Genomic DNA, 26,590 nt, shown 5'->3' on the forward strand with positions numbered 1-26,590 from the left:
GAAAAAGTGAAAACTGAGAAACCGTTTTTTTTTTGCCCCAGCCAAAGGGTCACATTTTCGGGTTTTCCGAGGCAAGTGGATTTTCGCCAAAATCCAATTTTTTAGCCGGGTGAACGTTGATTCCAACTATTTAAGCGCCGGGCTATTCAGAACTCTCAAAAGTATGTGGAAAAAGTGAAAGCTGAAAAAAAAATTTTTCACCGGGGGCCACAGGGTCAGATTTTCGGTTTTTACTTGGAACAAGGGTTAGATTTGTTAACAATTTCATTTTTATTTGGACAATGCATGCAAGCGGAGGGACAAGAGTGGCTAGAATAGATTCTGCAACCTTCTCCCCTTGTTGGGTAAAAATTTCAAGTCTCCGCATACATGCATCTCCCCTCCGCCCTCTCGTGAAATGTCGATTTTCGAGATTAAAAAAAACACAATAATTGCATTTTTTATATCAATAACGCATGAGTAAACAGGGATATGAAGGCAGATTTAATATAGGCCCATAGAATTACGGGGACCGGCAAGGATTTGGAAAGTCTGAATACAAGTCCTGCTTACACCTAAAGAGTGCTGAAATGGGACATAACCAGAGGCAGAAAGGTCTCGGAAGCAATTGGGAAGAGGCTTCCCAAGACCTATCCAGTTGTGAACAGAAAGACCTAAGTAAAACTTGTCACGTCCAATTATTGGACTCGGGGAGATGTATATTCTTTGATGGCTAGGTTGACACTGCTGAAAATTCATATTTGGCGATTTGCTACGTAATGTACACGTGAACCCGAAGGGTCCCGAAGTCGTTCGAGATTTTCCGTTGAGCCCGGTAATTTTTATAGTGAAATATTTGCTGCGTTTCAAACAAACCTTTTTTGTAGAGCCGACTGAGAGCTACAACAAATGCAATTATGAAAATTTCTTGAAAAACTCAACTGGGAGATGAGTCGACTTAAACCGTTTTACCACTTCGCTACTGAATTAATTATCATAAGACTTCTGGGCAATATTTCTCCACAATTTTAGCCGTTTAACTATCCATATGTTACGAGGAATGTGTAAATAGAGGAATTAGAAAGAATTGAGCTTCATGCAAGTTCCCTATAAGTAGAAATAAAAAAAAAGACTAATATCGCCTAAAGTGACGGGGAAATGTCCTCTTTCTATTGTTGTTCCAGGGATGCTGTCTTAAAGGAAAGGGAAGAGAGATAGAAAGATGTCGCAGCATCCTTCACGACCCCCGGGAGGGTATGGCCCGTCAGGCTGGTCAGCCCGTCCCACCTCCCACAGTCCCTTTCGCCCTGCTTCACCAGCACGCGGTCCACCCACCCCCATCCACCATCCCATGTCACCCCTGACTTATCCCGGAATGATGCACCCGATGAGCCCGGTGCCCATCGGCATGCCTATCTCACCGGGCATGTCACCGGTTTTTGGATGTCCACCACCTGGATTTATTCAGTGCCCAAGACCGAGATGGCCGTCGCCCGTTTCCACCGGAAATGCTGCGCCTCGACCTTACATACCTCAGGTATGATCACCACAATACAAAAAGAATATATAATAAGAATAAGAATGCATAAAATTATATTAATCAGAAATATTAAATCTTAGATAGAAGGCTTATTTTGGAAGAATAACTATAATACCTCATTAGCGCGTTTGAATGTTTTTTAAAAATGAGAGAAAACAGACTTATCATATATATACACTGATAGAACGGATTAGTTATTGTTAATGAATGGATTTTGGTTGGAGGTTAGGGTCTATTCGGTCCCACCAAATGTTCATTCGTTAATAGTTAACGGATGTACAGTTGAGGAGCCTTGTTTGACTTGACTTTCGCCATTCAAGTGAACCATTCGTTAACTATTAACGAATATTCATTTGGTTATATTCAACTCTACCATTCGTTAATAGTTAACGAATCTCGTTTGGAATAAATGAATCATTCTATCAGTGTACACGGAGAGAAATTTTTGATAAAAATTACCCTACCGTTTTACAAAAGTGTATCATGAGTCCTCGTTTCTTCATTTCTATCCCGAAATTTAGTCAAAATTAATATATGATGATCAAATTTTATTCTACATTAGAGAAATTTTATCCTGATAAAAATAAAAATTACCGTGCCGGTAGAGTAAAATTTATCGACCGTTCTTGAATTTTCGTTGTTATCTACATAAAAATTACTGGACTGGAAGGGTAAAATTTATTATGCGTCAGGATAAAATTTCTCTAATGTAGAATAAAATTTGATCATCATATATTAATTTTTACTAAATTTCGGGATAGAAATGAAGAAACGATGACTCATGATACACTTTTATAACACGGTAGGGTAATTTTTATCAAAAATTTCTCTCCGTGTATCTATGTACATAATTATGTCTTTTGTATTTACCAAAACACCGGAGAAAAGAGAGAGTCTAGTGCAGGTGTAAAACAGTTCATGTAGCACCAAAGAAAATAAATAAATTAAATTGAATTAAAATCATATTAATCAAATTGTCATGACGGAACTGGAAAGAAAACAAGCAGAGGACAGCGAGCATATGACAGCGCGTCATGTGACTGATATTTTATTTTTTTCGCCATCACTACATTGATGACGAGCTTCCAAATGATCTGAAATATTACGAAAGTTTATAGCTTCACAACACTAACTAGCAGCAAAAATTTCAGACGGTTACTGCCACCTCCATGGGTGCTACCAAAATTCCTATGTTTCGAATACTTTGTATGAGCGGGTATACATATTTTCTGTCCAAATTTCAAGTTGATATCTCGATTTTTGCACAAGCTAGTGTTTCCAAAGTTTTTTATGAAAAAACGGAAAAACGGGAATATTTAGAAAACTTTGTCTGATCTATTCATTTGTTGAAATGAAGAAATGGAATTCATTGAATTTCATTTTCTCATGAATACCTTATAAATATTGATAATGAATCAAAGAGAATTCGACTAATGATTGAAGTGAATAGCGAAGTAGAGTAAAAGAATCTATAAAGAATTTTTCATTTTCAATTAATTGTCTTCAATGTTTTAAAGTAATCGGTCTCCATAAAAGGACAGAATTTATTAATTTCACCGATGATATATATACATGTGAAATATGTATATCATATCTATATGATGTGAAAAAAAATTACCCCTGAAGAATTTGAAAATGCCGCGTTATTTTGTGAATAACTTCGTGTCACATATTGACCAATCAGAATTAAGGATTAGCGGTCACGCAGTTTCGAGATATTTCGATATAAAACAACTTCACGTTTCTTTCATCTTTAGTAAAATACGATTTTGATTGATTTAGACAGAAGGCATCGAAACGAATATTCTGAAAAAAGAAAAGGTGAAATCGGTTGCATAGTTCTGAAGATATTCCATGCAACAAATTTTTAAAAGAAGCGGAATATCTCCGAACCTACTAATGCGATTGAACCCATCTTCAATACTAAACATTGCTATCATGAGAGGAAGATTTTGTCCAAATTTCAAGTTAATATCTCGATTTTTGCACAACCTAGAGTGTTTACAAAGTTTTTTTTTATGAAAAAACGGAAAAACGAGAATATCTCGAAAACTTTGTATGAAAGGGTACACATGTTTTGATTTATTTAGATAGAAGCCGTCGAAACGAATATTTTGGAAAAAAAAATCGAGATCGGTGCTATCTTTGAAGATATTTGCGAAAAACGATTTAAAAATGAATCGCTTCTTCTCAAAAAAATATTAGATCGATCGGGCAGAAATTTTGCACAGAGCTAGTCCTCATTAGGACCTATAATCTGACAAAATTTCAGATTTTTTGGAATTACATTAGCCACTTAATTACTCAATTATCTAAAAATTGACCACCGGGAAGGTGACGGTGGAGGTGGTCACATACAGACATGGTCGCCAAACTTCGTATTTTTACGTTTCAGACCATTCTACATAATTTACAATCAAAATTAGAGAATGTGAGAATCGAAGGATTGCAATGCTTCCATTCGGAAGCAATAAATTGAAATAAAATAGTTTAAATTAATTACTAGTTATGAATTGGTACGTGATTCGAATCGGAGAGGGCGGAGGTACTTGGCCCTTATAAAATAAATTGTTTTCACTCAATTTTTGAGGTAAAAGAGGAAATATTTCTGTTACGCAGAGTCCAATTGAAGCACAGGGTGCCCCCGTACCCTGTGGACCCCCCGAGTATCTGATCGCCCCGTACAGACCTGGTGATTATGAGTACGTCGGTGTACCCCTAGAACCATCCCAAAACGACGACGAGGACAGTGGACCCAGCACGGCGGAAATTATTGCCAGTCAAAGTCAAGATTACGTCGATGAAAAATTGGCGGAATACCAAGCCACAATCGCTTTACTTCAAGGTCAGTTTTAGTTTGAATGCCCATTATTCTTCTGAAGGTGATGCGATCAATTTATTTACTTACGTCTGTTGGTATTTTGACGATAAAGTTTACATGTGCAGATATTGGAATTCATGTGAGTTAATTTAAGCAACTCATACCTTAAGGTATTTCGTGTGTAGATCATCGGGGGTGAAACGGAAGGGGAGTCTTATTGTTCTCGAGCCCTGATTCAATCGCTGAGCACGAAATTTTCCGATTTTCAAGTAACTATTCAAGTGCGCATTTGAACATTTTTTGAATATTGATTTTATTTATCAGATTGATTGATTTTGTTCTCATCACCTACGGGTGTCAAATAATTTTTATTGGATGTTATTCTAATTATGGAAATAATATTAAAATGCGTCTCGAGTTGGTAAACCTGTCGAGTGTTTTCTCTCTCTCAGTTCCATGGTCCAACCCATACGTTTCCCATAATGCTCACTGACATTCGAATCGCGCGCATGCGCGTGAGGGCATAATTGCCCCGAAACTCATAATTCTCCGAATCATTTGTGCAAATAACTTTCTTATGAAATCTGAAAAAAAGTTTGAAACTTATACGTGTTCTCAAGAAAGATTTGATTTATCACCCACTAGTTTTTTCTCAATAATTTTTCCTCATTATTTTTTTGGGTGCCATGGAATTTTCCCTAATTGAGAGCGGGGTAACCTCGGAGGTTATAGCTGGAATGGTTAGGAAAACATCCAAATTCCATCATTTTTTTTTTCTTGAAACTGAGATCTGAAGAAAATGTGCAGGAATGCTCAATGATGCAGTATACTTAGAAATTTCTCCCATGGATTTTCCAAATTTTTTTCATTATTTTGACTTTCCAAACGAAACACCTTAAGGATATCCAAGTACTTTGACTATTTTTTCTCCAGTGAAATGCTTTTCTACTTTTGTATTCGAACATCAGAGCTTTTATGTGACCCCATTTGACCCTAAGTTTCCGCACATTTTACAATGAATTTGAATCTCGATATTAAACCGCTGGAAAACATTTTAAAAATCTGAAAAATAAAATAAAAAGTTTAATTTTGGAGGAAGATTGATAAAATAATTAAAAAACTGCAATTTTTTAAGATTACGAACATTTTTTATAAACGATTTATAAACAATCAATTTTCCACCATAAAAATCATTTGTAAAAATCGTTTCGAAAACGTAACAATTTATTCACATTATGAATTTTATCAGAAATCGATTTCACGCCTAAAAAAATGAGGTTTCCAAAAGCTTAAACAATTTCAATTTTTTATTTAGAAACAACGAATGTTGAAAAATAACAATTCTGTTCAAAATGGAGTATCACGTGTGATATCATCTCTACTCTACAGTTTATAAATTGACAGATCCATCCAGTTTGCATAGGGATCATTTCAGAATCGTTTCGATAAAATGGCCTTCACGCAAGTTTTTTTTTTGTGAATGAAAATTTATGTTGCGTCGAAAGACATCAACGTTCAGTTGATTTTTTCATGTTTCTCCCGTCCTCTCCGTGAGATGAAATGTCAACAACTAAAATTAAGTAATGTGTTGTGAAGTCGGTCCTCGACTCATAACTAGTCCCCCAATCTTCCCAAATTACTCTCTTTCATAATCGTTACGTGTTCCGTGATATATTTGTGAACTACGAGACAATCTCGAAAAAGTTGAATTGTAATATTTCCATAATGAAATCACTTGATTTGAATCTTTTAAGTAGAGAACGTCGCTATTTTGCCGAATATCATGGTAACAATGTTATTAAATCATTTTAAAACACTTTTCATTACTCGTGCACAAAGTGAAATTTTACAATGTTGAGTGCGTAAAAGTGTTCGCCCAGGGGGAGTGCTACCTACCCAAGGGTTAAAGAACACGTTTGCCACGTGTGGCGAATCCTATTTTTCATTACAATGTGTGGAAAGTAGGAGTGTGCGCACGCGACGCATGCGTAAAATTTGTAATGAGTGCAAAAAAGTGTTTTTTGGCGAGTGGGAGGTTTATATCACGAGCCGAAGGCGAGTGATATAATCCCACGAACTAAAAAACATTTTTTCACGAGTTACGAACAATATTTTTCATCACAATGTGGCGGAAATTGGACTTATAGGCACGCGGAGCGTACCGAAAAGTTCACTTTTCGTCACAGCGTGATGAAAAATAATTTTCATCGATTTTTTTCTCGCGCTGATTCACACAATCAAATAAAATATAAAAAAGAAAATATGTCACTGTGTCAACCCCATAAAAAATACCGACAACATTTATCTGCATCAGACATGAACACAACATGCGAATTGACCTCCAGTCGAGATCCTTTGACCTTGCAAGAACCTTCACTCAAATTCACTCATTTGTCTCACTTCTCGCTACCAAAGAAGAACAGAACAAAATCATGTTTCACTTTGTTGATGCATCGGTGCTAAAACCGTGTGAAATTACCATAATGATGTAACATGGTGTTTGGCGACGTAATCCATCAAGGAGAAGTGGGACAGATAGAAGAATAAAAAATGAGGATGGCACCAGCAAGTTTTTACGCAATAATTGATTCTGTTTAGCGTCCGCAGTCATTTGCGATATGATGACGAGGGAATAGCGGGGACGAAGTTGCGACTAGACGGCCATTCGAACGATTCGGTGGCCGGTGTTTATAAATAGAAATGACGGGGGGTCACCTGCCGCGTTGTCGACCCATTCACGTATGCGAGCCGCAGTGGTACACTTCCTGGTATTGTTTTCACGCATTTTCACTCTCGTTTGGAGCTTCCTTTTTTCCTCAGTTTTGGGAGATGCATGGATTTTCTCAGTGGCTGGGATCTTATTGATAAGGCAAACCGGGCTCAGGCATCACGCGGGAACGATGCGAATGGAGTTTGTAAACAATTCTCTTCACGCGACTTAGAGGTGATACGATCACGCGATCTTTTTTAGAGGTGACTAGGGGGCTACGCCCCCTGCTCGCTCCGCTCGCAAATTCCCGTATGACCCACATATGACTCCTATAATCCTTATTCTGACCCTTGTGACCCTTAATCTGACTTGAATAACGCTAAACGTGACCCTTATGACTCTTAATCTGCCCCTCGCGATCCTTAACATGACCCTCAATCTGACCATCGTGACCCTTATTTCGAATCTCGCGACTCCTATCCTGACCCTCGTGACCTTTAATATGACCTTTAATCTGACCGCCGTGACCCTTATTCTGACTCATATAATTCTTAATATGACCCCTATTCTGACCCTCGTAGCCCTTAACATGACCCTTGTGACCCTTAACCTGACTATCGTGACCGTTATTTTGACTCATATAACCCTTAATGTGACTCTTATGCCCCTTATTCTGACCTTCGTGACCTTTAATATGACCCTTGTGACCCTTAATCTGACTGTCATGGCCCTTATTCTGACTCATATAACTCAATATGACCCTTATTTTGACTCATATAACTCTTAATATGACCCTTATTCCGAGCCATATAACTCTTAATATGACCCTTATTCTGACCCTCGTGGCCCTTAACATGACCCTTGTGACCTTCAATCTGACTATCGTGGCTCTTATTCTGACTCATAACCCTTAATGTGACCTTTATGACCCTTATTCTGACCCGCGTAGCCCTTAACATGACCCTTGTGACCCTTAACCTGACTATCATGACCGTTATTTTGACCCTTATGACCCTTAATGTGACCCTCGTGACCCTTAATTATGGAGTCTTAATTTCGAGTACCAAATTTTTATCACCAGAAATCGATTTGGATTTTTATAATATAGAGAGATGGTTTTCATGATTCTATTATTTACAAACTATTTATTTGGTGTCGATATTTGGTACGGCGTGTGCTTTCCCACCACTGTGCTAGGTATTTTTATTTATTCATTTGGGAGGTTGGGGAAAACGAGAAATGTTTTTTCACAATGCGTTTCTTCTCTTTCACGTGAGAACAACAAATAATTATTTTTCTCTTCTCGACGGCATTCTTAAACGATAAGTGTTTTGCTATTGAGTAATATTTACCCTCCTCTCGAGTGACACCAGTACCTCCCGAGTTTCAGGTCCCATATCTTAAAATATAAAATCATTGACAATCGAATTCATGAGGTCCGTGGGACCCATTCCATCCTTTTTAAATAAAAAACTGGATATATTTTTCTCCCGCAACAAAGCACAATGGAAGCGTGGGCGCAAAGTCCTCGATCGAACGTCTTTACTCGCGAGATTAGAGGCCAATAAAATTTGAAATTGCAATCAACAAGCATTCGTCATGATACGGTTACTATATGGCAACAGCCCGATCGATAATTTGGAGGCAGAAGAAACTGAATCAGACCAAGAGAAACGTCGCACATGGGGTAGACCTTTCTTAAAACGTAGTAATGCAGACGGTTGTGAAATAAAAAAGTCACATAAATCAGGGGAATATTGCGCAATAGACCCTAATCGAGATCGCCTTAGAACTACGTAAGAAAACATGAATGAGCCTTTCCGTCAGAGATGCGTCTGAAAAAAAAAGAAAAAGGACAACTCTGGGGTATTCCGACAAAGTATTTTGATGATTTAGTCAACATAACACGACTGCCAGAAGCGGAAAAAATATTCTTTTGGTAGAAAATATTATATCGCTGGGACAACATTCTCGATGGGATTTCGCTGGCTTTAGTCAAATAATTAAATTCGTCCTTCGGAATTATGAATGGCATCGTAAAGCCAATGTACATCGTGTAATGAAAAATTTATGTGGTTCGGTTGTCAAAACTTCAGTACATGGTACCCATTAAAATAATTAGTTTGAAGTACAGTTGTAAAATCCGTAATATGATTTAGTGTGTGAAGAGCCAAAAAGATTGTGCCGTCGAATTTTAAAACGCGATGAAATCTCATAAGTCTACTATCAAAGACTAGGAGTATATGATCACAATTCAGACACACCCATATCTATTCTCAAAAAGGTATGCCAAGAGCCGGTGAAATGGATAGCGATAATTTTGACGATTTTATCGCTATCATGATCTCTCCAATGTTCTTGGCCAGGAGATAAAAATATATGGGGCATTACGCCTGAACTTGTGCTAAATTGATTGCTGATTTTCCGGGCTAAGTTATAAATTCGGTTTCAGTACTTGAAAGCACCTAAAATATGCAAGTTTCAATTGTTCACATGAATTTCACACCTTTGCCAGCGTATCGAATAGGAGTTGAAAGGTCTGCGAGCAACCTCAACGGTGATTTTTGGACCCTTCAGGAAGTGGCATGAACGTAAAAAAAAAGGGAACCGTCGGGTCTTGTGCGTACGGTCGAGTTTTATTACTTGTACATGATTTTCTTGTTCTTCTCGCCCTTGTGAGTTTCCAATTTTTTTCCATCTCCGGTTGGAATTTTCAACTGAGATAATTCAGCATTTTGAGAATGGAAGTTTCCTTGGAGAGGGACCGTTATTCATACGTTACAGTTTCATCTACGAAACTGAACACCCCTATTCTCCCCAAAAATCCGGACGGAAAATACAAAAGAGAACGCGCATTGACTCGAAAAAAATTGGAAAGAGCGAAATTCATTAATTTAGTTCTAAGGATGTACGAAGGATTTCTTCGCATTGTTTATGCTACAGATGACGTCGCAGAAAACCATAGCCCACACAAAAAAATTTGTATTTTGAAAAATATGTAAAAAAATGTCTTAAATTGGCCCAATTTATATAAAAAAAAATGAAATATGTTTTATATATATTTTTTATAAATTATTCTTTATAAATAATAATTTATAAAGACAAAGAATAATAATAATAATAATAATAATAACCATTTTTTCAATTATTTATATGAGTAATTTCTAAATAATAATTTATATATTTTTTTATTAATCTTTATAAATTTGAAAAATATATGGAATTGGCCCATATTACATATTTTTTCAATATATTTTTTGATGGGAGAGAAAAGACCCAATGTAGTAATGCACTTGGGGTCTCTTTTACGAATATGTAGTCAATTCCTTCTCAGATATTGTCACGAATGGACCATTTGAAATGAATACCCAACTCCACCTCAACTTTTGTTCTGCTGTCACAATCTATTTCTATCTCCCTGTCCCCATACTCCGACAGACCCAAACCATGAATCATAAAAAATTCCTTAGATTACAACACTTGAATGAGCAATCAATACTTTCGACTAATTGAAGAATCTTTTTCTTGTTTCTACAAACACGAAACTTCTGGTTTGAAGACATGTGTTCACAGCCGTTACCCACACATGTTAGTTTTCATGAATTGAATATGCCTTGTACGTTATGACGCAACCGTTGGCACTAGTCATCGCACTATAGAAAGTGTTTGGCCGAATTTGTGGGTCAATATCTCCCCAACACGCTCGAGCCTTTGATAAACTAAAATTATGCCATCCGTTTGAGTTGAATAAATCACCGAGTAAACTGTGCTCGTAACAGTTTAAATTGTCCTTTGTAGTGTAAACAATGTACAGAATAAAGATGCTAGATCACGTGAATGGATGAATAGGAATGTGAAGCACATTATTTCAAGTTTTTTATTTATTTATTTATTATGTTATAGACCCTACAGCTGAAACCAATTAGACGTGCAATTAATACGAATTTATATAAATATGGCTCCCGAATGGATGCTTTGTAATCGCTCAAATTTGAGTTTCCAATTTTTTTTGTTACGGTACACTGTTGGAAAAAAAATGAAATTTCATGGGCAGTTGACTATAAATTTTCAGAACACTTAGGGGGGAAAAACATGAAATTTCAAGTTTCACTGAAAATTCAGTAAAATTCCAGAATTCTAAGGGGCATAAAGACGAGAATTCCTTAATTTATTTGAATTTCCCATCTAATATGAATATTGAGTGTCAAATTGCACTGAATTTTTAGTGAAATCTGAAATTTCATTATTTTTTCCCCCCTAAATCGCATTCAGTGTCACTGTTCTGAAAATTGAAGAATATATTTACCACAATTTTCTGGTTTTCTATTCATTTTCAGGGACAAATGGAACGGAAATTTACAGTTATGTTTAATTTTTCCACGAAATTCTGAATTTTCAATGGCAAGGTTTCCTGAAATATCAGTGGAATTTCAACACGATAAAAATTTCCGGAATTTGGCACGGAAAAATCAGACAAAAATTGTCAACAGTGCAACTAAATATGGTCTAAAAAGCCTGAATATGCGATTTTTAGATGGTGTCTTTATGTCAGTATGTATGTGGTCATTTTTAAAGAATTGTCTTAAAAAATTTCAATCATCAATCGAATTTCCCGAATTTTTTCATGAATATACACTTTTAATTTGATTTTTCACACAGATTCGAAAAAATTGATATTTTTCCACAAATCCATTTTTCAACGATCACTCAAAAAATGTTATAAAAATGGAATTAATCATGGCTCAAAAAATGTATATCAATACCCTCTTCATTGTATCAGAACGTGATAGAGGTCACACGATTCGTTGTTGAGTTACAGCACGTTGTTTATGCGATTTGAAAGAAAATAAAAAAGGGAAACGATTTAGTCACCGTCAGGTCCCCCTAACGAACATTATTCCGAATCAAATGAGGTAAGTCTGATTTTCAAATGATCGGGTCATCCGGCTCTCGTGATAATTGAACGCTATGAAAAATATCAAGTTCGATGGGGTATACTGGATGATGGCATGATCGGGTCATTATCAGGTGCTTTATTGGGGGAAGGCTTTTTATTCTTAAAATCCCATTTGAGATGAATAAACCATTGATTACGTTTAAATAACATGCAATTTATTACGATTTTGAGTGATTTATTATAGAATGACTTTTTTTTATCGTTATTTTACAAAATATGCGATGATGATCAAGACTTTGTTGGAGTTCATGCCTGAATACAAAAATTAATTTCTTAGTTTAGTTAAACATTTTCTCTTTTCCACCCAAACACTCAGGGTGACATTTATGGCTTTTCTTAGAAAATAGAGACGTGAAGAAAAACAGTCCTCATGGTGAGTCACAAAGGAGAGGCTGAAGAAAATTGAAACAAGGGCCTTTTGTCAAATGGGTCCAGAGAGTGAAAACTCTCATGACTTTTAGTTAGTCGTCCTAGAGACTTCGTTGGAGAAAGATATACCTTCTGCGTGCGATCATTAAAGAGTTTTACTTTGAAGAATAAAACTAATGTGTTTTTATTGAGTATTCCTACACATAATCCAATAGACTTTAAATGGTTAGATCGCACCATTCTACCCGGTCGGGATTTGAACTCGAAACCTTTCGCATGTGAGACAACGAACTTACCCACTACGCCAAGCCACCGGGTATTATAGAATGACTAAATGATTCATGAAAGAAAGGTTGAAATATTGAAAATTATGCAAATTTTCACTTTGTTGCTTCCGAATGCAAAAAAGTGAAAATTGCAGTTCTTCGATTTTCACATTCTCTAATTTTGATTGGAAATGATGTAGAATGGTCTAAAACGTAAAAATACGAAGTTTGGCGACCGTACACTGATAGAATGATTCATTTATTCCAAACGAGATTCGTTAACTATTAACGAATGATAGAATTGAATATGACCAAATGAATATTTGTTAATAGTTAACGAATGGTTCACTTGAATGGCGAAAGTCAACTCAAACAAGGCACCTCAAATATACATTCGTTAACTATCAACGAATGAACATTTGGTGGGACCGAATAGACCCTAACCTCCGACCAAAATCCATTCGTTAACAATAACTAATCCGTTCTATCAGTGTATCTGTATGTGACCACGTCCACCGCCACCTTCCCAGTGGTCAATTCTTAGAAAATTGAGTAATTAAGTGGGTAAAGTAATTCCAGAAAATCTGAAGAAATTTTGACCTATAATCATTTATTTTTTATTATTATATAATCTGAAAAAAAAATATTGTCAAATTATAGGTCCTAATGAAGACTAGCTCTGTGCAAAATTTCAGCCCGATCGATGGAATAGTTTTTGAGAAAACGCGATTCATTTTTAAATGGTTTTCCGCAAAAATCTTCAAAACTAGTGGCCCGATTTCGATTTTTTTTTCAAAATACTTGTCTCGGTGGCCACCATCTAGATCAATCAAAATATGTATACCCGTCCATACAAAAAATCAGAGATATTCCCGTTTTTTCGTTTTTTAAATTTTTTCATTCTTGTACGCACGATATTTTGAGAAAAAATGAAAATGGTAAGTTGGAATTTGGTGTGATTATACCTCTTACAATATTGAAGATTCGTATTTTGGATAGGCGCAATCGGCCGAGCAGTTTCGGCGATATTCAACCTTTTGTAAAAATCTATTTCATTAAAAGGTTGAATATCTTCCTGTAGACATCCTGTAGCATGTGGTTACGGTTGCATACCTGTCACAAGGCCAGGGAACTGCTACGGATCCATTCGGAAGCTTACTACCAATGTAATTGGTAGAAATAAAAAAAGAAAAGGACTAATAACGCAAAAAGTAACGGTCACATGCCTTCTGTCGGATGGGCTCGAACCCCTGCTTGTTTTTTTTTTTTCATATTTTTAAAATGTTGCTCAACGGTTCAAAAGAAAAAATCAAATTCAAACCTTTAAAGGTTAAATACTAAGGTCGTCGCAATATTTCCGGAAACCTAGGATCATAGGAGCTTAAATAGGAGGCCAGATGTGCAATTTCAAAATTAAAAAAGGATTTCAGCAAAAAATAACGAACCTAAAGTGCTTGGGTATTCTCAATCCAGAAGAGACTTCATTATCACAAAAATATGTATGGAATGCAGCGCAGGGTCCCTATGTAGACGACATTGAAATATTAGGATTGTCAGAAATGACGCGATAGCTGAACGGTAGAGTGTCGAACAAGAAAAAGAAACTGGTTTAAATACCGGTTAGGGGACATATTGTTTGGCTTTTCTGTAGTCGACTTCTCATACTATTTTTTATAGTCCTTCATTTTTTTAGCATTTGTTTATGAGAGAAATGTTCGGTAAAAATTCCGGATTTGTTTATGAGAGAAATGTCCAGTAAAAATTCCGGAACTCACAGTTCGCTCGCCGATGGAATCGACTCAGAAAATTGAAAGTAGCTCTACCATTACGATAAATTCAAAGCTTATTGAAAACTGTAAAAAAATTGCAGAAAACTCGATTAGATTCGGAATTCTAATTTTTTTCTCAATTTAATTATCGTTTTGGTTTTTCAAAGAAGAAATGTTTAAAAATCAGGATTTAACCCAGTGTCTTATGTGAAAATCAACATTTCCATTGTAATCAAAGATTAAAATCTGAATTTTTTTTCATTAGATGTGAAAAAATCAAGAATTTAAAAATAATCCACCGTTTTGCAAACGAGTTTTATTATTTATTTATAAGAGAAATGTTTGAAAAAATATCAATATTTTGCAAAATTTAATTTAGATAATACTGACTGGGTATGAATTTTTTCAAATTTTTTCCACGCAATTTAGTTGAAAAATTAAAAAACTGAAAATATCCAAAAGTACAGCGTAGCCCGGCCGAAGGGCAAAGCTACTTTAAGTGACGGTATCGTAATTTTTCACAGGAGATTCAGGTAAAAATTACGGAATGCTCTGGAAAAATTTCGTGATTTTAGCTAAAAATTACGTGACAGTTCTGTAAAATTTCCTACAACTGCATTCCGCTCTGGAATTACGTAAAAGATACGTAATTTTTATTGAATATTTCTCTCCGTAGATAGAAAATTTAATCGGGTGTTGATCAGGGCCCCCATGACCCTCTTCTGCCGGGCGTTGCAGCAGAGACACGATCGAGTGCATCTCAGAAGGACCCAATCGGGACCTCCCTTGACCCCGTTGAAATTTCTACTCGTGACGGAGTCCTTGATAACCTGATGGCAAAGTCAATTACAGCAGCGATTTTATTGCATTCAGAAGAAAGTTCTATAATGATAACGAGAATTTAATACTGGCTATCAATTAAATTGATGGAACTTCAATGTTTTTTCCAATTTTAGGGAAATTGACATCAGGAAATAACAAAGCTATTAGTCAGAACGTGAGTAAGAGCCCGTCGATTATTTATTCATTTCGGTAATGAGGAATTTAGGGACACTAGTCAGATTTTTTTTTAGGTTAATAGGTTCGATAAACCACGATTCCACACGGAGAAAATTATTTGATGAATTTCAAGCCCCTGTGAAAAATCCCCGCTCCCTTCACGGAGAGAAATATTCCGTAAAAATTACGGAACAATTCACGTAATCCTCAATGGGAAATCGTATTCCGGCAATTTTCATAGGAATAGAAGAGAAGAAATCTGAAACGTTCAGTGAATTCTCAGGTTCATCACCGAACAAAGTACGAAATTGTCACGTAATTTTTCCGCGAAGAAGTAAAATTTTACAGAAACTTCCCGACTTATTATGCCTCCAAATAAAAAATTCTTGAACGTTCAACAATTTTTTTGAAGCTGGTGAGTTATTTCTACGTCCCGTTCCGTAAAATTTCTCAATCGTTGGGGAAAAATTACGGAACGACTTGCTGTCCCCACAGCGGTGAGTCATCAGGCGGGTGGTTAATTTTTACGGAACAAATCGTAGAATTTACGTGGCGATTCGTACAATTTCAGTTCCGACTCACACTTTTTATTGAATTTTACTTCGCTCGCGGATTACGTTTCGCAACGTAATTTTTACTTTTTTTTCTGGCAATTTTTACTGAATTTTTCTCTCCGTATTTAGAGAGGGTGCGGATCGAGGATTGACACAGCAAAAAACAAATGTCCGAATTCCACACACCTTTTGTAGATATTTTTCAGACACTAAAAAATGTCTGAATAAAATGCAAATTTCTCTGAATTTCCGACGAACAGGTGCCTAAACATCTTAATTCGTGTTTAAAATTCAGATGAATTTTCATTTTGTTCAGACGTTTTTTAGTGTCTGAAAAATGTCTGCAAAAGATGTGCGCAATTGAGACATTCGTTTTTGCTGTGGAGCGGCTTGACATTGAATATCCCATTGTACTCGTGTGGGTGCAGAATTTATCGGATAAAAATTCACCTAAAAATTAATATCAATAATATATTCCCGAATTTTTCCACTCCCCAAGTGACACCTCAAGATAAACTTCATGTATTGAGTAGACCGCAAGGACAAAAAATTCGGGATGGCCTATGGCAATGCAATATCATTTCTCCCAGCGACTCCGTGGCCGTGGAATTGTGCCTCCCCGCCGCCACAACTTCTACCAAGCGTTTTACTACCGCTAGCAGTATCGAACCGGCGCCCGAGCGAGCTGCACACGTTACATTCCGTATACGGTATTGCGTTTTATTCCACTACGGGGGAAGGAACCAAGCCCTTAGTTTAAATTTCCTTGAATCAAACTCGAGATTTTTGTACTAAATATTAACAAGGGAAAACGGGTTTTCCTCTTAATCCTTGCATTTATCAATACGATAATCACAACATTCCAGAGAATTTATCAAACCAACAATAATTGATTGGCCCTAAGTCACTCGTCACCTGACAATTAACGAAAGTGGTAAGAAAAGGCATTTTCTATTCTCGAATGAGTGTCTCATCCTGTCGTCACTCCAGCTGGAACCGGCGGATCATTCCAGTCTGGTATGACACAATTTCATTCCTGATCAATACCTGAAATTCCTGATTTTGTGATAGTGCCAGGTTCATAAGTACCGAAAAAAAAATTAAATAATCAGTGGATTAGATTTATCACGAGGTGAAGTATAACAGTGCGACGAATAGTGAGATTTAAAAAATCGAAACTGAGATTACAATCAGCTGTGAACAACTGTCAAGGGCGACGCCGGCTAGCCGGTCCACCCCCACTCCTGCTGCAATTTTTGCCGCAAGTTTTTTTCGCATAGGCGTTGAACTTAAATGATTGCATAATTATTGCAATTTCTCCTTTTTTTACGGAAAGAGTGAGGGGAAGGGGTTATTTATGGTGTTGTAGAAGTGAATGATGTCGAGGGAGACCCCGCCCAGAGAGCCGAGGGGTGAGAGCCCTTCGCCGGCAGGTGGTAGTCCGCGTACACCACGTGGCGGTCTCTTGAGGGACCGTGTGAGTTTTTTTGAGCGCATTTTAACCTCGCAAAATCGATCTGTGAGCACTGAGGATCTTGAGCGCGCCGAGTCACCTAATCGGGCTAGTGACAGCTCTTTTGAGGAGTCCTTTGAGCGGTTGGTGGAGGAGGGCGAGTTGAATGGCGCCAAAGTGGTCAAGTTTGAGAAGATAACTGTGAGGAAGAGTGTGAGGGAGGTGACGTCCATCAGTAGAACTCCGAGCGAGGAGCACGGACTTGAGGATTCGGCTTATCAGAGCCATGGGATTCAGGGGAGCCATGGGAGCAAGTCAAGCTCGGTCACGAGTTTTGCTAGATTTCCGTCTGAGGAGAGCCTTGAGCAGCGGTCCGGCGAGGACAGGGCGGGCTCGGAGTGGTATGCTGAGTTTCATAATCAGAGCTTCCAGAATGTGTCTGCCAGGATGGAGTATGTGAGGAGTCGGAGTGAATATGACGCACATATTCGGGAGATTAAAGGTAAAAACGGAAATTACGTGGATGGAGGGATGCTGTGCGTAGTTATGCCCCGAGACGAGGCGAGAAATGCATTTTCATCATTGAGTCCCGCTAACTGTCACCTATCATCCTGTTTTGCGGCCGATAGATGGCGATTAGCGGCCACTCGAGTGGAAATTCAAATTAGGATAGAATAAGAGACTGACCAGTAAAAACTGATTTTGATCAATTTTGGATCAGAAATGTAACGCTTGTTTGGGTCCATGCCTGGTCACAATTTTAGGATTCGATCTTCCTGAACAGTACCGGATCCGATACGGACCTAGTCGAGATTTGACTGATCAGAATAGGATCACAATTCACTCCGCCACAATGGATACAGATACTCCATTCAGAATCTCATCAGATCCTGATCCGAAAGTCTAATCAATAAATTCTGACCAGTATTGAACCTAAAACTAATGTAGATCCAAGCTAACTGATATGAGTGAAATTTCCACTCGGGCATGGACTTGATAAAGAGAAACAGCTGACTTCAGGTTGCCTTTAACGCTCCTAGGAGCGTTCAATTTTTTTACCTACAGTCAGCTGTTTCACATTGTCTCGTTCTTCATTCTTCCGTCCTGTTTCTCATGCTCGTTCTTTGTTCCTTATACTTTCTATTGTGACGGGTTGATGTTTACTGCAGACTTCGGCGACGAAAATGATCAAATCATGAAACGTTACCGATTCAAAAAATTATTTAAATAACAGGTGAAGTGAAACGGAGGAAAAATATTGTTTTTTCGTCAATTTTTGATTAGAATCTTTTTTTAAAAATATGATATGGTAAAGTTGCATAATCTTCAATAGAAATGATGCAAAAACCAATAGAATTATTTTATAGAATATTCGCAAAACTCCAATGGATCTATAGAGTTTCAATAGAAATTCTGTAGAATTTCTTTATGAAAATGCTAGATTTTTCATGTGATTTTTTTAACTTGACAAAATGTACAAATTGTTTTTTTTTGGCTATTTTTTTCTCGATTGTGTACTTGGTTTTTGATATGTGGAGGGGAGGGGGGCGTCGCCCCCCCCCAACCGGGGGCTGCGCCCCCTGGACCCCGTTTCTGCGCCCCCTCCCACCTCCCCTTGGCGAGACTTCGTGATAAAAAATAAATTATGTCATTCAGCCGATCGCCTCGGATTGTGAGTCGTGTCCAGTGTACAGAACTCGGAGTCGGTAAGTCTGGGACTCCGACCTAACGACGCCTCGTGCGGCAAACTTCAGATGACTCACAAACCTCGGCCTATCGGCCTTAAGACATAATCTACTATTTCTCGAATCGTCTCGTCGAGAGTCGGAATATTCTCTCGCAGTTTCTCGTTTCGTCTCGACGCGTCTCATCTCATCTCGTCGCTCACGGTAAAAATAAGGGTCAGAAAAATGCCAACTAAATTAAAATATCGGTCGATAAAATATCTTGAATCTAAAATTTAAAGGTGGGTAGCAAAAGATGCGGGGAGGGTTGGAAAAATTCAAGGGTACACTGTTAGAATTTTTTTGAAATTTAAGTAACAAATGCATTTGAAATATTCGGAACTTGAATTCAATTTCAGGAGAAATTGCTCTTGGAATTCCTGATTCATCTTGGAAATTCAATAAAATCAAGTTTTTAATGATGAATGATCATTGAATTTTCACACCTATGGTGAAAATTAAGCATTACATTCAATTGAATTTTCAAGAGATTAAAAATTTAGAAAAAAAGTTGCCTGAAATTTAACGATTTTCAGTAATTTTCCTTGTCGTATGAACCTGAAAAATCAAATTTCATTGAATATTCAAGAAAATTGACTGATTCATCAAGAACAAGATCAATGGAAATTCAATATAAATAATTTGTTGTAAAAAATTTCAAGATTTTTTACTCGGAATTTGAAGAGTAATTTTCTGACTGTGTATTAAAAATATTGGAGTGGAGAAAGAACGTTTGTACATTTCGCAATTATATTGGTGAGATGAACAACAGATTAATTACCGTGTGAACTAACTAAAAATTGAAAACTGTGGGCAGGCACTTTTACCAAATTATCAACAAACATTGAATTCCAGAAATTCACTCTCTAAAATTAGTGATGCCGTCGAGACTAGTCGAGAATTATTTTGAAGAAATCATCACGGTATGGAAGAACATCGAAAGTTTTGGAATCGTCGCAATCTTGAAACACATTCGATCGGTACATCTCGTCACAATTCCGGGAGCATTTATCTTGCCTGGATCTCGAGATTTTCAGTTTTTTAAGTTCACGAGACGAGACGAGACAGATATCGAGACAAACATTTGAAAAACAGAAAATACTGAAACTCAGACGTGATGGATTCTTCCAAGTTCGTGGCGAGATGCACCGATCCAATGTTTTTCGTGATTACGACGATTCCTAAACTTTCGATGTTTTTTTAGACCGTGATAATCTTTCCAAAATAATTCTCATCTAGTCTCGACAGCATCACTATCTAAGATGTATTCTAGAAGGAATTGAATTGTAATTATGATTAAAATCTTATTTAGCGAGCCTAGGAATTATAGCACGAGCACATCATTTATTGTAATATGAAAATTGAATTGCTTTTTGCAATGAGAGTGATTATCCACAATTAATTCAAAAAAGGAATATCGAATCTGACAGGAAAAAGGCATAAGTGGCGCTAGTTTAATCAAAAATTTAGTGATCCAGAATATTCAACTCAGTAGCGAAGTGGTCAAACGGTTCAAGTCAATGTAGTCTTTAGTTGAGTTTTCCAGAATTATTTCCGAATTTAAGGAAGATAGCGAAATTTTCATAATAACCTTTTTTGTAGAGCGAATTGAGTGCTGCTAAAAAGTTAATAAGAAAAATTTTGCTATCTCCCGTAGATTTCGAGATATTCATTGAAATCTCGCCAATAGCCAAAATCAACTTAAACCGTTTGACCACTTCGCTACTGAACTCTATGTACGTCTTCGTCAGAAACATGAGCTTGTGTAAACATTCGAATTAGAGCTTTTAGAAATTTGTTTATTTCCAATACTTGGCGATTCAAGCGAGAGTGGATATGTAATTGTAAGCATGCACGACTAATCGTCCATCACACTGACGTCTCACGTGCCTCATCTCCTCCTCCCTTTTCCAATCTTCGTCTCCTGCATGCAATTCACTGTGTAAACCACACATCAGCCAATCATCGGAGTAATTATGAAACAATTTCGCGTACAAATAGAATGAGAATACGGTAAGGAGAAGTCATGAAGTGAGACTGAGCATTTCAATGACTCGGCACCGTGTGTGCCCCAACTCCCCACTGTGTTCATTCATCAAAATCCATGAATACACATCATGTGAAATAGTTCATATCGAAGTTGAATGTCAGGGCCATGACTTCGGCATTCTTCGTCATCATATAAATCGAAAACTCGAGTCTGTTATTTTTCAACTATTTTAATAATAATTAAATTCATCAATCTATTTTCATTTCAAAAATAATAAATGACAAATTTCAGTAGCGAAGCGGTAAACCGGGTCAAGTCGACTTTTACTATTGGCCAGTTTTTAACGAATATCTGGGAAACTAAAAGAGATAGAAAATTTTTCGTCATGACCTTTTTTGTACAGCCAATTAAGGGTTATAAAAAATGTAATGAGAAAAATTTTGCTATCTCCCTTAGATTCCGAGATATTAATCAAAAACTGGCCAAAAGTCAAAGTCAACTTGACCCGGTTTACCGCTTCGCTACTGATTTGGTTTTCATTATTTTTAGTGGAAAATATGGCATTATCGAAAAAAAAAAATCAACGGCCTTCTTGAAAAATCATGTACATTTTGCATTAAATAAAAGGTTTCAACGATATTTGGTTTATCAATTAATTTTCTCAACAAAAAAAAAACATTTAAAAAATGCATGCACACTTCGCGTTAAATCGCGAAGTTAACATCATTGTGACAAATGCAACTTAAGTTGACATTGAAGTTTTTTTCATTTCTTCACGTTTCACCACATTCGAGATCATTTTCAATCAAAATTAAAAAATCAAAAAATCGGTCAAATACAAGGCTTCCACCAGGGATAGGCAATAATAAGAGATTTTGACAATATTAAAAAGAATTATCTCCTCATATTGTTCAAAGGTTAATTATATTTAACAAATTTAAAATATTACAGAATTTATTAGCTGAATTTTTCGATTGATGACGAATAAAATATTTGATAATACTGAAATGTAATTTTTTAGTTAACAAGCTATTTCTAACTTTAGGGACTTGATTTTCGATTATCCAAATAATCGTCAATCTTCCTACCTAAATTATTGGTTAATAGAATATTTAGAAAATTAAATGTACAAATTGATGGTTACTTTAATATTTAAATTTTTTAAGATTTATGTTAAAAATTGACAACTTCAAAATTTAACGGTAATTATGATTGATTGATATGCCTATCACTGGCGTTCACTCGAAAGCAAAAAATTGAATCAATTCATTTTTTTTGGAAGACACCTTTCATTATTTTTTATGTAAAGAAATAAAATATGATGTCACGTTATCCAGCATATGTGAATGGTCTACAGTACCGGATCGATGAAAGGTACCGAAGGGTGCCTGCTAGGGGAACGAACTCGAAATTTCTGTAAAGAGACAATTTCCATGTATCTTAGTTCATTCATATCGAAAAAAAAATTTCTCATCCTCATTGTGCAATTGATAATAGTGTCAAGGCCACCCGATTATCTGAAATAAAATCGAATAGTATGACGTTACCACTGTCGTAATGCGTATCGAGTAATTGATACAATGCTACGCTGTGGAATCTATCGTAATGGTTCGACACGTTTTCCTACTACGCGGTTAGTGGAAATTCAAGTATTCGTCACGGATATCTTCGGATATGATTTATATTCGAAAATTCACGTGAACACGATCCAGGGACGGGTTTGAAGTATAAAGTATAACTCAGTTGAAATATCACTTGACACCTGAGTTCTATTTATATTAAAGTAAATGAAAAATAAGGGAGAACCGGTTATATAACAATTGCAGGAAAAAGTGAAGACAAGAGTGTGAGAGAGAGGTGTGAAGCTTTAGACAGGAGTGCAAGGCAAATTATTGTATTAATGCACAACTGTCTGACCTCATCCTCTTCTCGAGAAGTTGTCCCACTTTCCGGCTATCCTTCCACTACACTCCAGCCGTTTCTTCCGTTACTGCCCCCTCCACTCTCTGGCATACATCACGCGTATACCTTCGGTTTCCCTTTCGTTTCGAGGCAAAACGCCGAAATTTGAAATTATAATTTTACGGGGCATCTACTGTTGGACGTTTGTAAACATTTTGATGAACGCCGCGCCGCACTTTTTCCAATTTTTTAAATTGCATTGTAGTAAAGCTTCAGAAAAATTTGAAAAAATTTGGTATCTCATTTTGAAGTGTCTAGAAGCCACATCAATGAAAATATCCGCCAAAAATATCACAAGTAGTTTGATTTTCAAATTTTCATTCCGAAACTCCAGGCCAAGGGCTGGTCACTCCTCAATCCAGTGACTCACTCAATGATTTCCAGAATCAGATGATTTCCTGTGATTTCTCGAATGATTTTTGTGATTTCTCAATTGATATTAGAAATTATGATTTCTTTTGATTTCCATGATTTCTAGTAGATTCCAATGATTTCTTGCTTTCAAGAAATCACTGAAGAAATCATGACCAGAATGGGGCATCTGTCGATAATGGCAGTTGTCTACATGACGTTGCAATACGTAAGGATGTCAAAAACTTCAATAGCATCACATTTCGGGACGGGGTGATTTCGAACGCACAAAAATTGTAGAGTTGGAACTGCAAAATCAATTTCGTTTTTACACTTATCGATGATTTTTAATGATTTCGGAAATCACCTGATTTCTTTGCGATTTCTATTGATATCCGATGATTTCCATAAATCTATAAAATCACTGTCGCAAAAGGAAATCACTTGATTTCCAGTAATTTCCATTGATTTCTGGTGATTTCTTCCTTGATTTCCAGTCGAGTGGTCCAGTGTATAAGACGAATTATTGAAAAAACGTGGCAACTTTGAGCTTAAATATATAATTAAGGGTAACTCTGAACCTGCAAAATTTTGAACATACTTGTTCATATTAACACTTACAGGCGTACTGGCGTGATTCTAGTCTTTGGGTTCTACATAACATAATATTGGGGGAATGGGAACCAAGGGCTACAATCTCTCCAGTACAACTTTAACTAGTCTAGTCACCATACGCGACCTCGCGACTCGGTCACCTGCGCGGGGAGTCGCCGCCGTATTATTTAGGCTCAAGCGTTGCCGAATTCCCTCTACACTGGCCGAGCGCGTCGAGCGAGTTTCCGGCAACGTCGCGTAACGGGCACCTTCGCCCGGAACGGACACGGGAAAAAATGATTCATCTGTTGGAAATAATTTGTCGTCATTATGAGTTTCGGAAATCACGTTGTTCGAAAAACAACTGTAATTTTTTATGCACTCCAATCTAAAAATTCATGTTTTTTCCGGTTAGCCGTTTCCCTCATAAAGTGACTAATCTAGGGTTAAGAATTTCACCAGTAATTCGCATTCTTTTCTAAAATCACTAATATCATTAGTGAAACGATTCAGCAATCAACTAGAGAAGAGTTACGAATTTACGTATAAATTATTTTGCACAGGGTCAAGAAGATTCATCATTGAAACTTCTTGTTGCTCATCAAATTCTCTACAAACAAGATTTCACAACTTCACTATTGAATTATTGATACATTTCACAAATAATTATTTTCCCATAATTCATATATTTTTTCCATACAACTCATCGTTGGCATATTTAGGTGATTTATCAATTTTTTATTTCTTGACGGACCTCGAATTGTTCTGAACCGTCTCTCTATTGGTTTGGTTACCCTGTCATAGTAAATATGTTTTTCTGTACTGCTTCTCACGATTCCTCGTCTAGGAATTGGTATTGCATACTTCCCAAACTCGAAAACTTGAAAATCACTACAAAACAATCTTGTCCCGGGCTGCTGCGATGGAGTTTTTTTTACTCGTGTGGTTGGCCACTCCTCGCCTACGGCTCGGAGGTCAACGCCACACGAGTAAAAAAACCCCATCGCAGCAGCCCGAAAAAATACTATTTTCTGTACTGCTTCTCACGATTTCTCGTCTGGGAATTGGTATTACATACTTCCCAAACACGAAAACTTGAAAATCACTACAGAAATATATTGTTCCTGGGCTGTTGCGATGGGGTTTTTTTACTCGTGTGGTTGGCCAGTCCTCGCCTCCAGCTCGGAGGCCAACGCTACACGAGTAAAAAACCCCATCGCAACAGGCCGGAAAAATACTATTTGGATGCAGTGTTCGCGTTTCTCTGAATTTCGCCAGTTCTTACTTCACCGTCAGAACCCGTTAAACCAGTCGACAAATCAATTTCCCCAAAAATAATTTAATTTGCTTCATATTATCGAGTGTATATTTGCCTGTTGCCATTGGTAATAGGCCAAACCACACGCCACAGTCTGTCCGTAGTGGTCTGCATTTCATTTAAGTTTTCAACTGGTTGGTTTACACGAGAAGGGTGGGTATCCATTATAATTGTACACAGTCACATGGTTGTACCCACCAACAGCTTAATTGCTTCCTTACCTACCGACACATCAAGAAAAAAAAACATTCTCTGTTGCTTCAATTTGCGTTATTACCACGTGTGAGTTGTTTCACACCCGTTTCATTTGTTCATCGTTGATAGCGGTGATGCTCGAATGAGTTCATCAGTCCAATCATCCGTTTCACTGTAAAAAGGGAAAGGAAGGGCAGGATTTTTCGCACAGTCGTATGTTATTTTGGAGCGAGCGTTGAACGGTGATAGTTACGAAACAAATGGGAAATTATTTTCGTTACAACATAGTCAATATATTTTTGTTAATAAATTAGCAAGATTGACCCAACCGCTGATATCGCCCAACGGCAATATTTTTTACCTTACTCTGAGTATTTATTTCAAAATAAATTTCTTCAACAACAGACGATGCAATCAATCTCACGATCAATTTTGAGTGCGTGAAGCTAAGCTTTATGCACACTTCACGGTGAGAAATATTCAGTAAAAATTACGAAACAACTCACGTAATCCACAATGGGGAATCGTATTCCGGCAATTTTTATAGGAATAGAAGAGGAGAAATCTGGAGCGTTCAGTGAATTTTCAGGTTCATCACCGAACAAACTACGAAAGTACGAAAGAAATATAGTATATTGTGCACAGAGAGAAATTATTTACAAAAATTCTAGTGCTAGCATGGGAAAAGAGGCGCAAAGTGACGGCCAGGAAAAAATTCCAGTGCCGGCACTAGAAATTTTATTGGGGAAAACGTGAATTTTTCCCCGTATTTCTGTGAAAATTTCACAGAAATCCCCAGATATTTTACAAAAATACCAAGAAATTTTACCTTAACAGCACTAGAATTTTTCACAGTCGGTGGATTGTGATTTTTTCCAGTACTCGTACTAGAATTTTTCCAGAAAATTTCTCTCCGTGTGTTACAAGTGCGTAAAGAACCACTTTTTCGCACGCACGCGTAACACATCCTATTTTTTGTAATACCTGCCGAGTTCACTGTTCGGAACCGCAGTGGGAGTAAAGTGGTTGCTTTTGTGCA

At 37.0% G+C, this 26,590-nt stretch overlaps 2 protein-coding genes across 2 annotated transcripts in view; both read left to right on the plus strand.

Moving 5' to 3' along the window:
• The first annotated feature begins 1,201 nt into the window (after positions 1 to 1,201).
• LOC107041460 (leucine-rich repeat extensin-like protein 3) lies at positions 1,202 to 4,375 on the plus strand. Its single transcript, XM_015262044.1, has 2 exons — positions 1,202 to 1,516; positions 4,139 to 4,375. Exons 1-2 carry the CDS (start codon positions 1,202 to 1,204, stop codon positions 4,373 to 4,375), a joined length of 552 nt encoding a protein of 183 aa, XP_015117530.1.
• A 12,967-nt stretch (positions 4,376 to 17,342) lies between these two features.
• The window catches only part of LOC107041462 (nesprin-1), a 132,323-nt gene continuing 123,075 nt past the window's right edge, over positions 17,343 to 26,590 (plus strand). Inside the window, exon 1 of the mRNA XM_029126333.1 lies at positions 17,343 to 17,919. Within this exon, the coding sequence (XP_028982166.1) occupies positions 17,343 to 17,919 (577 nt within the window). The remainder of the gene's footprint in view (positions 17,920 to 26,590) is intronic.

This window comes from Diachasma alloeum, unplaced genomic scaffold (genome assembly GCF_001412515.2).
Source record: "Diachasma alloeum isolate Michigan unplaced genomic scaffold, Dall2.0 Dall_scaffold_00366, whole genome shotgun sequence".
Taxonomy (NCBI): Eukaryota; Metazoa; Arthropoda; class Insecta; order Hymenoptera; family Braconidae; genus Diachasma; species Diachasma alloeum.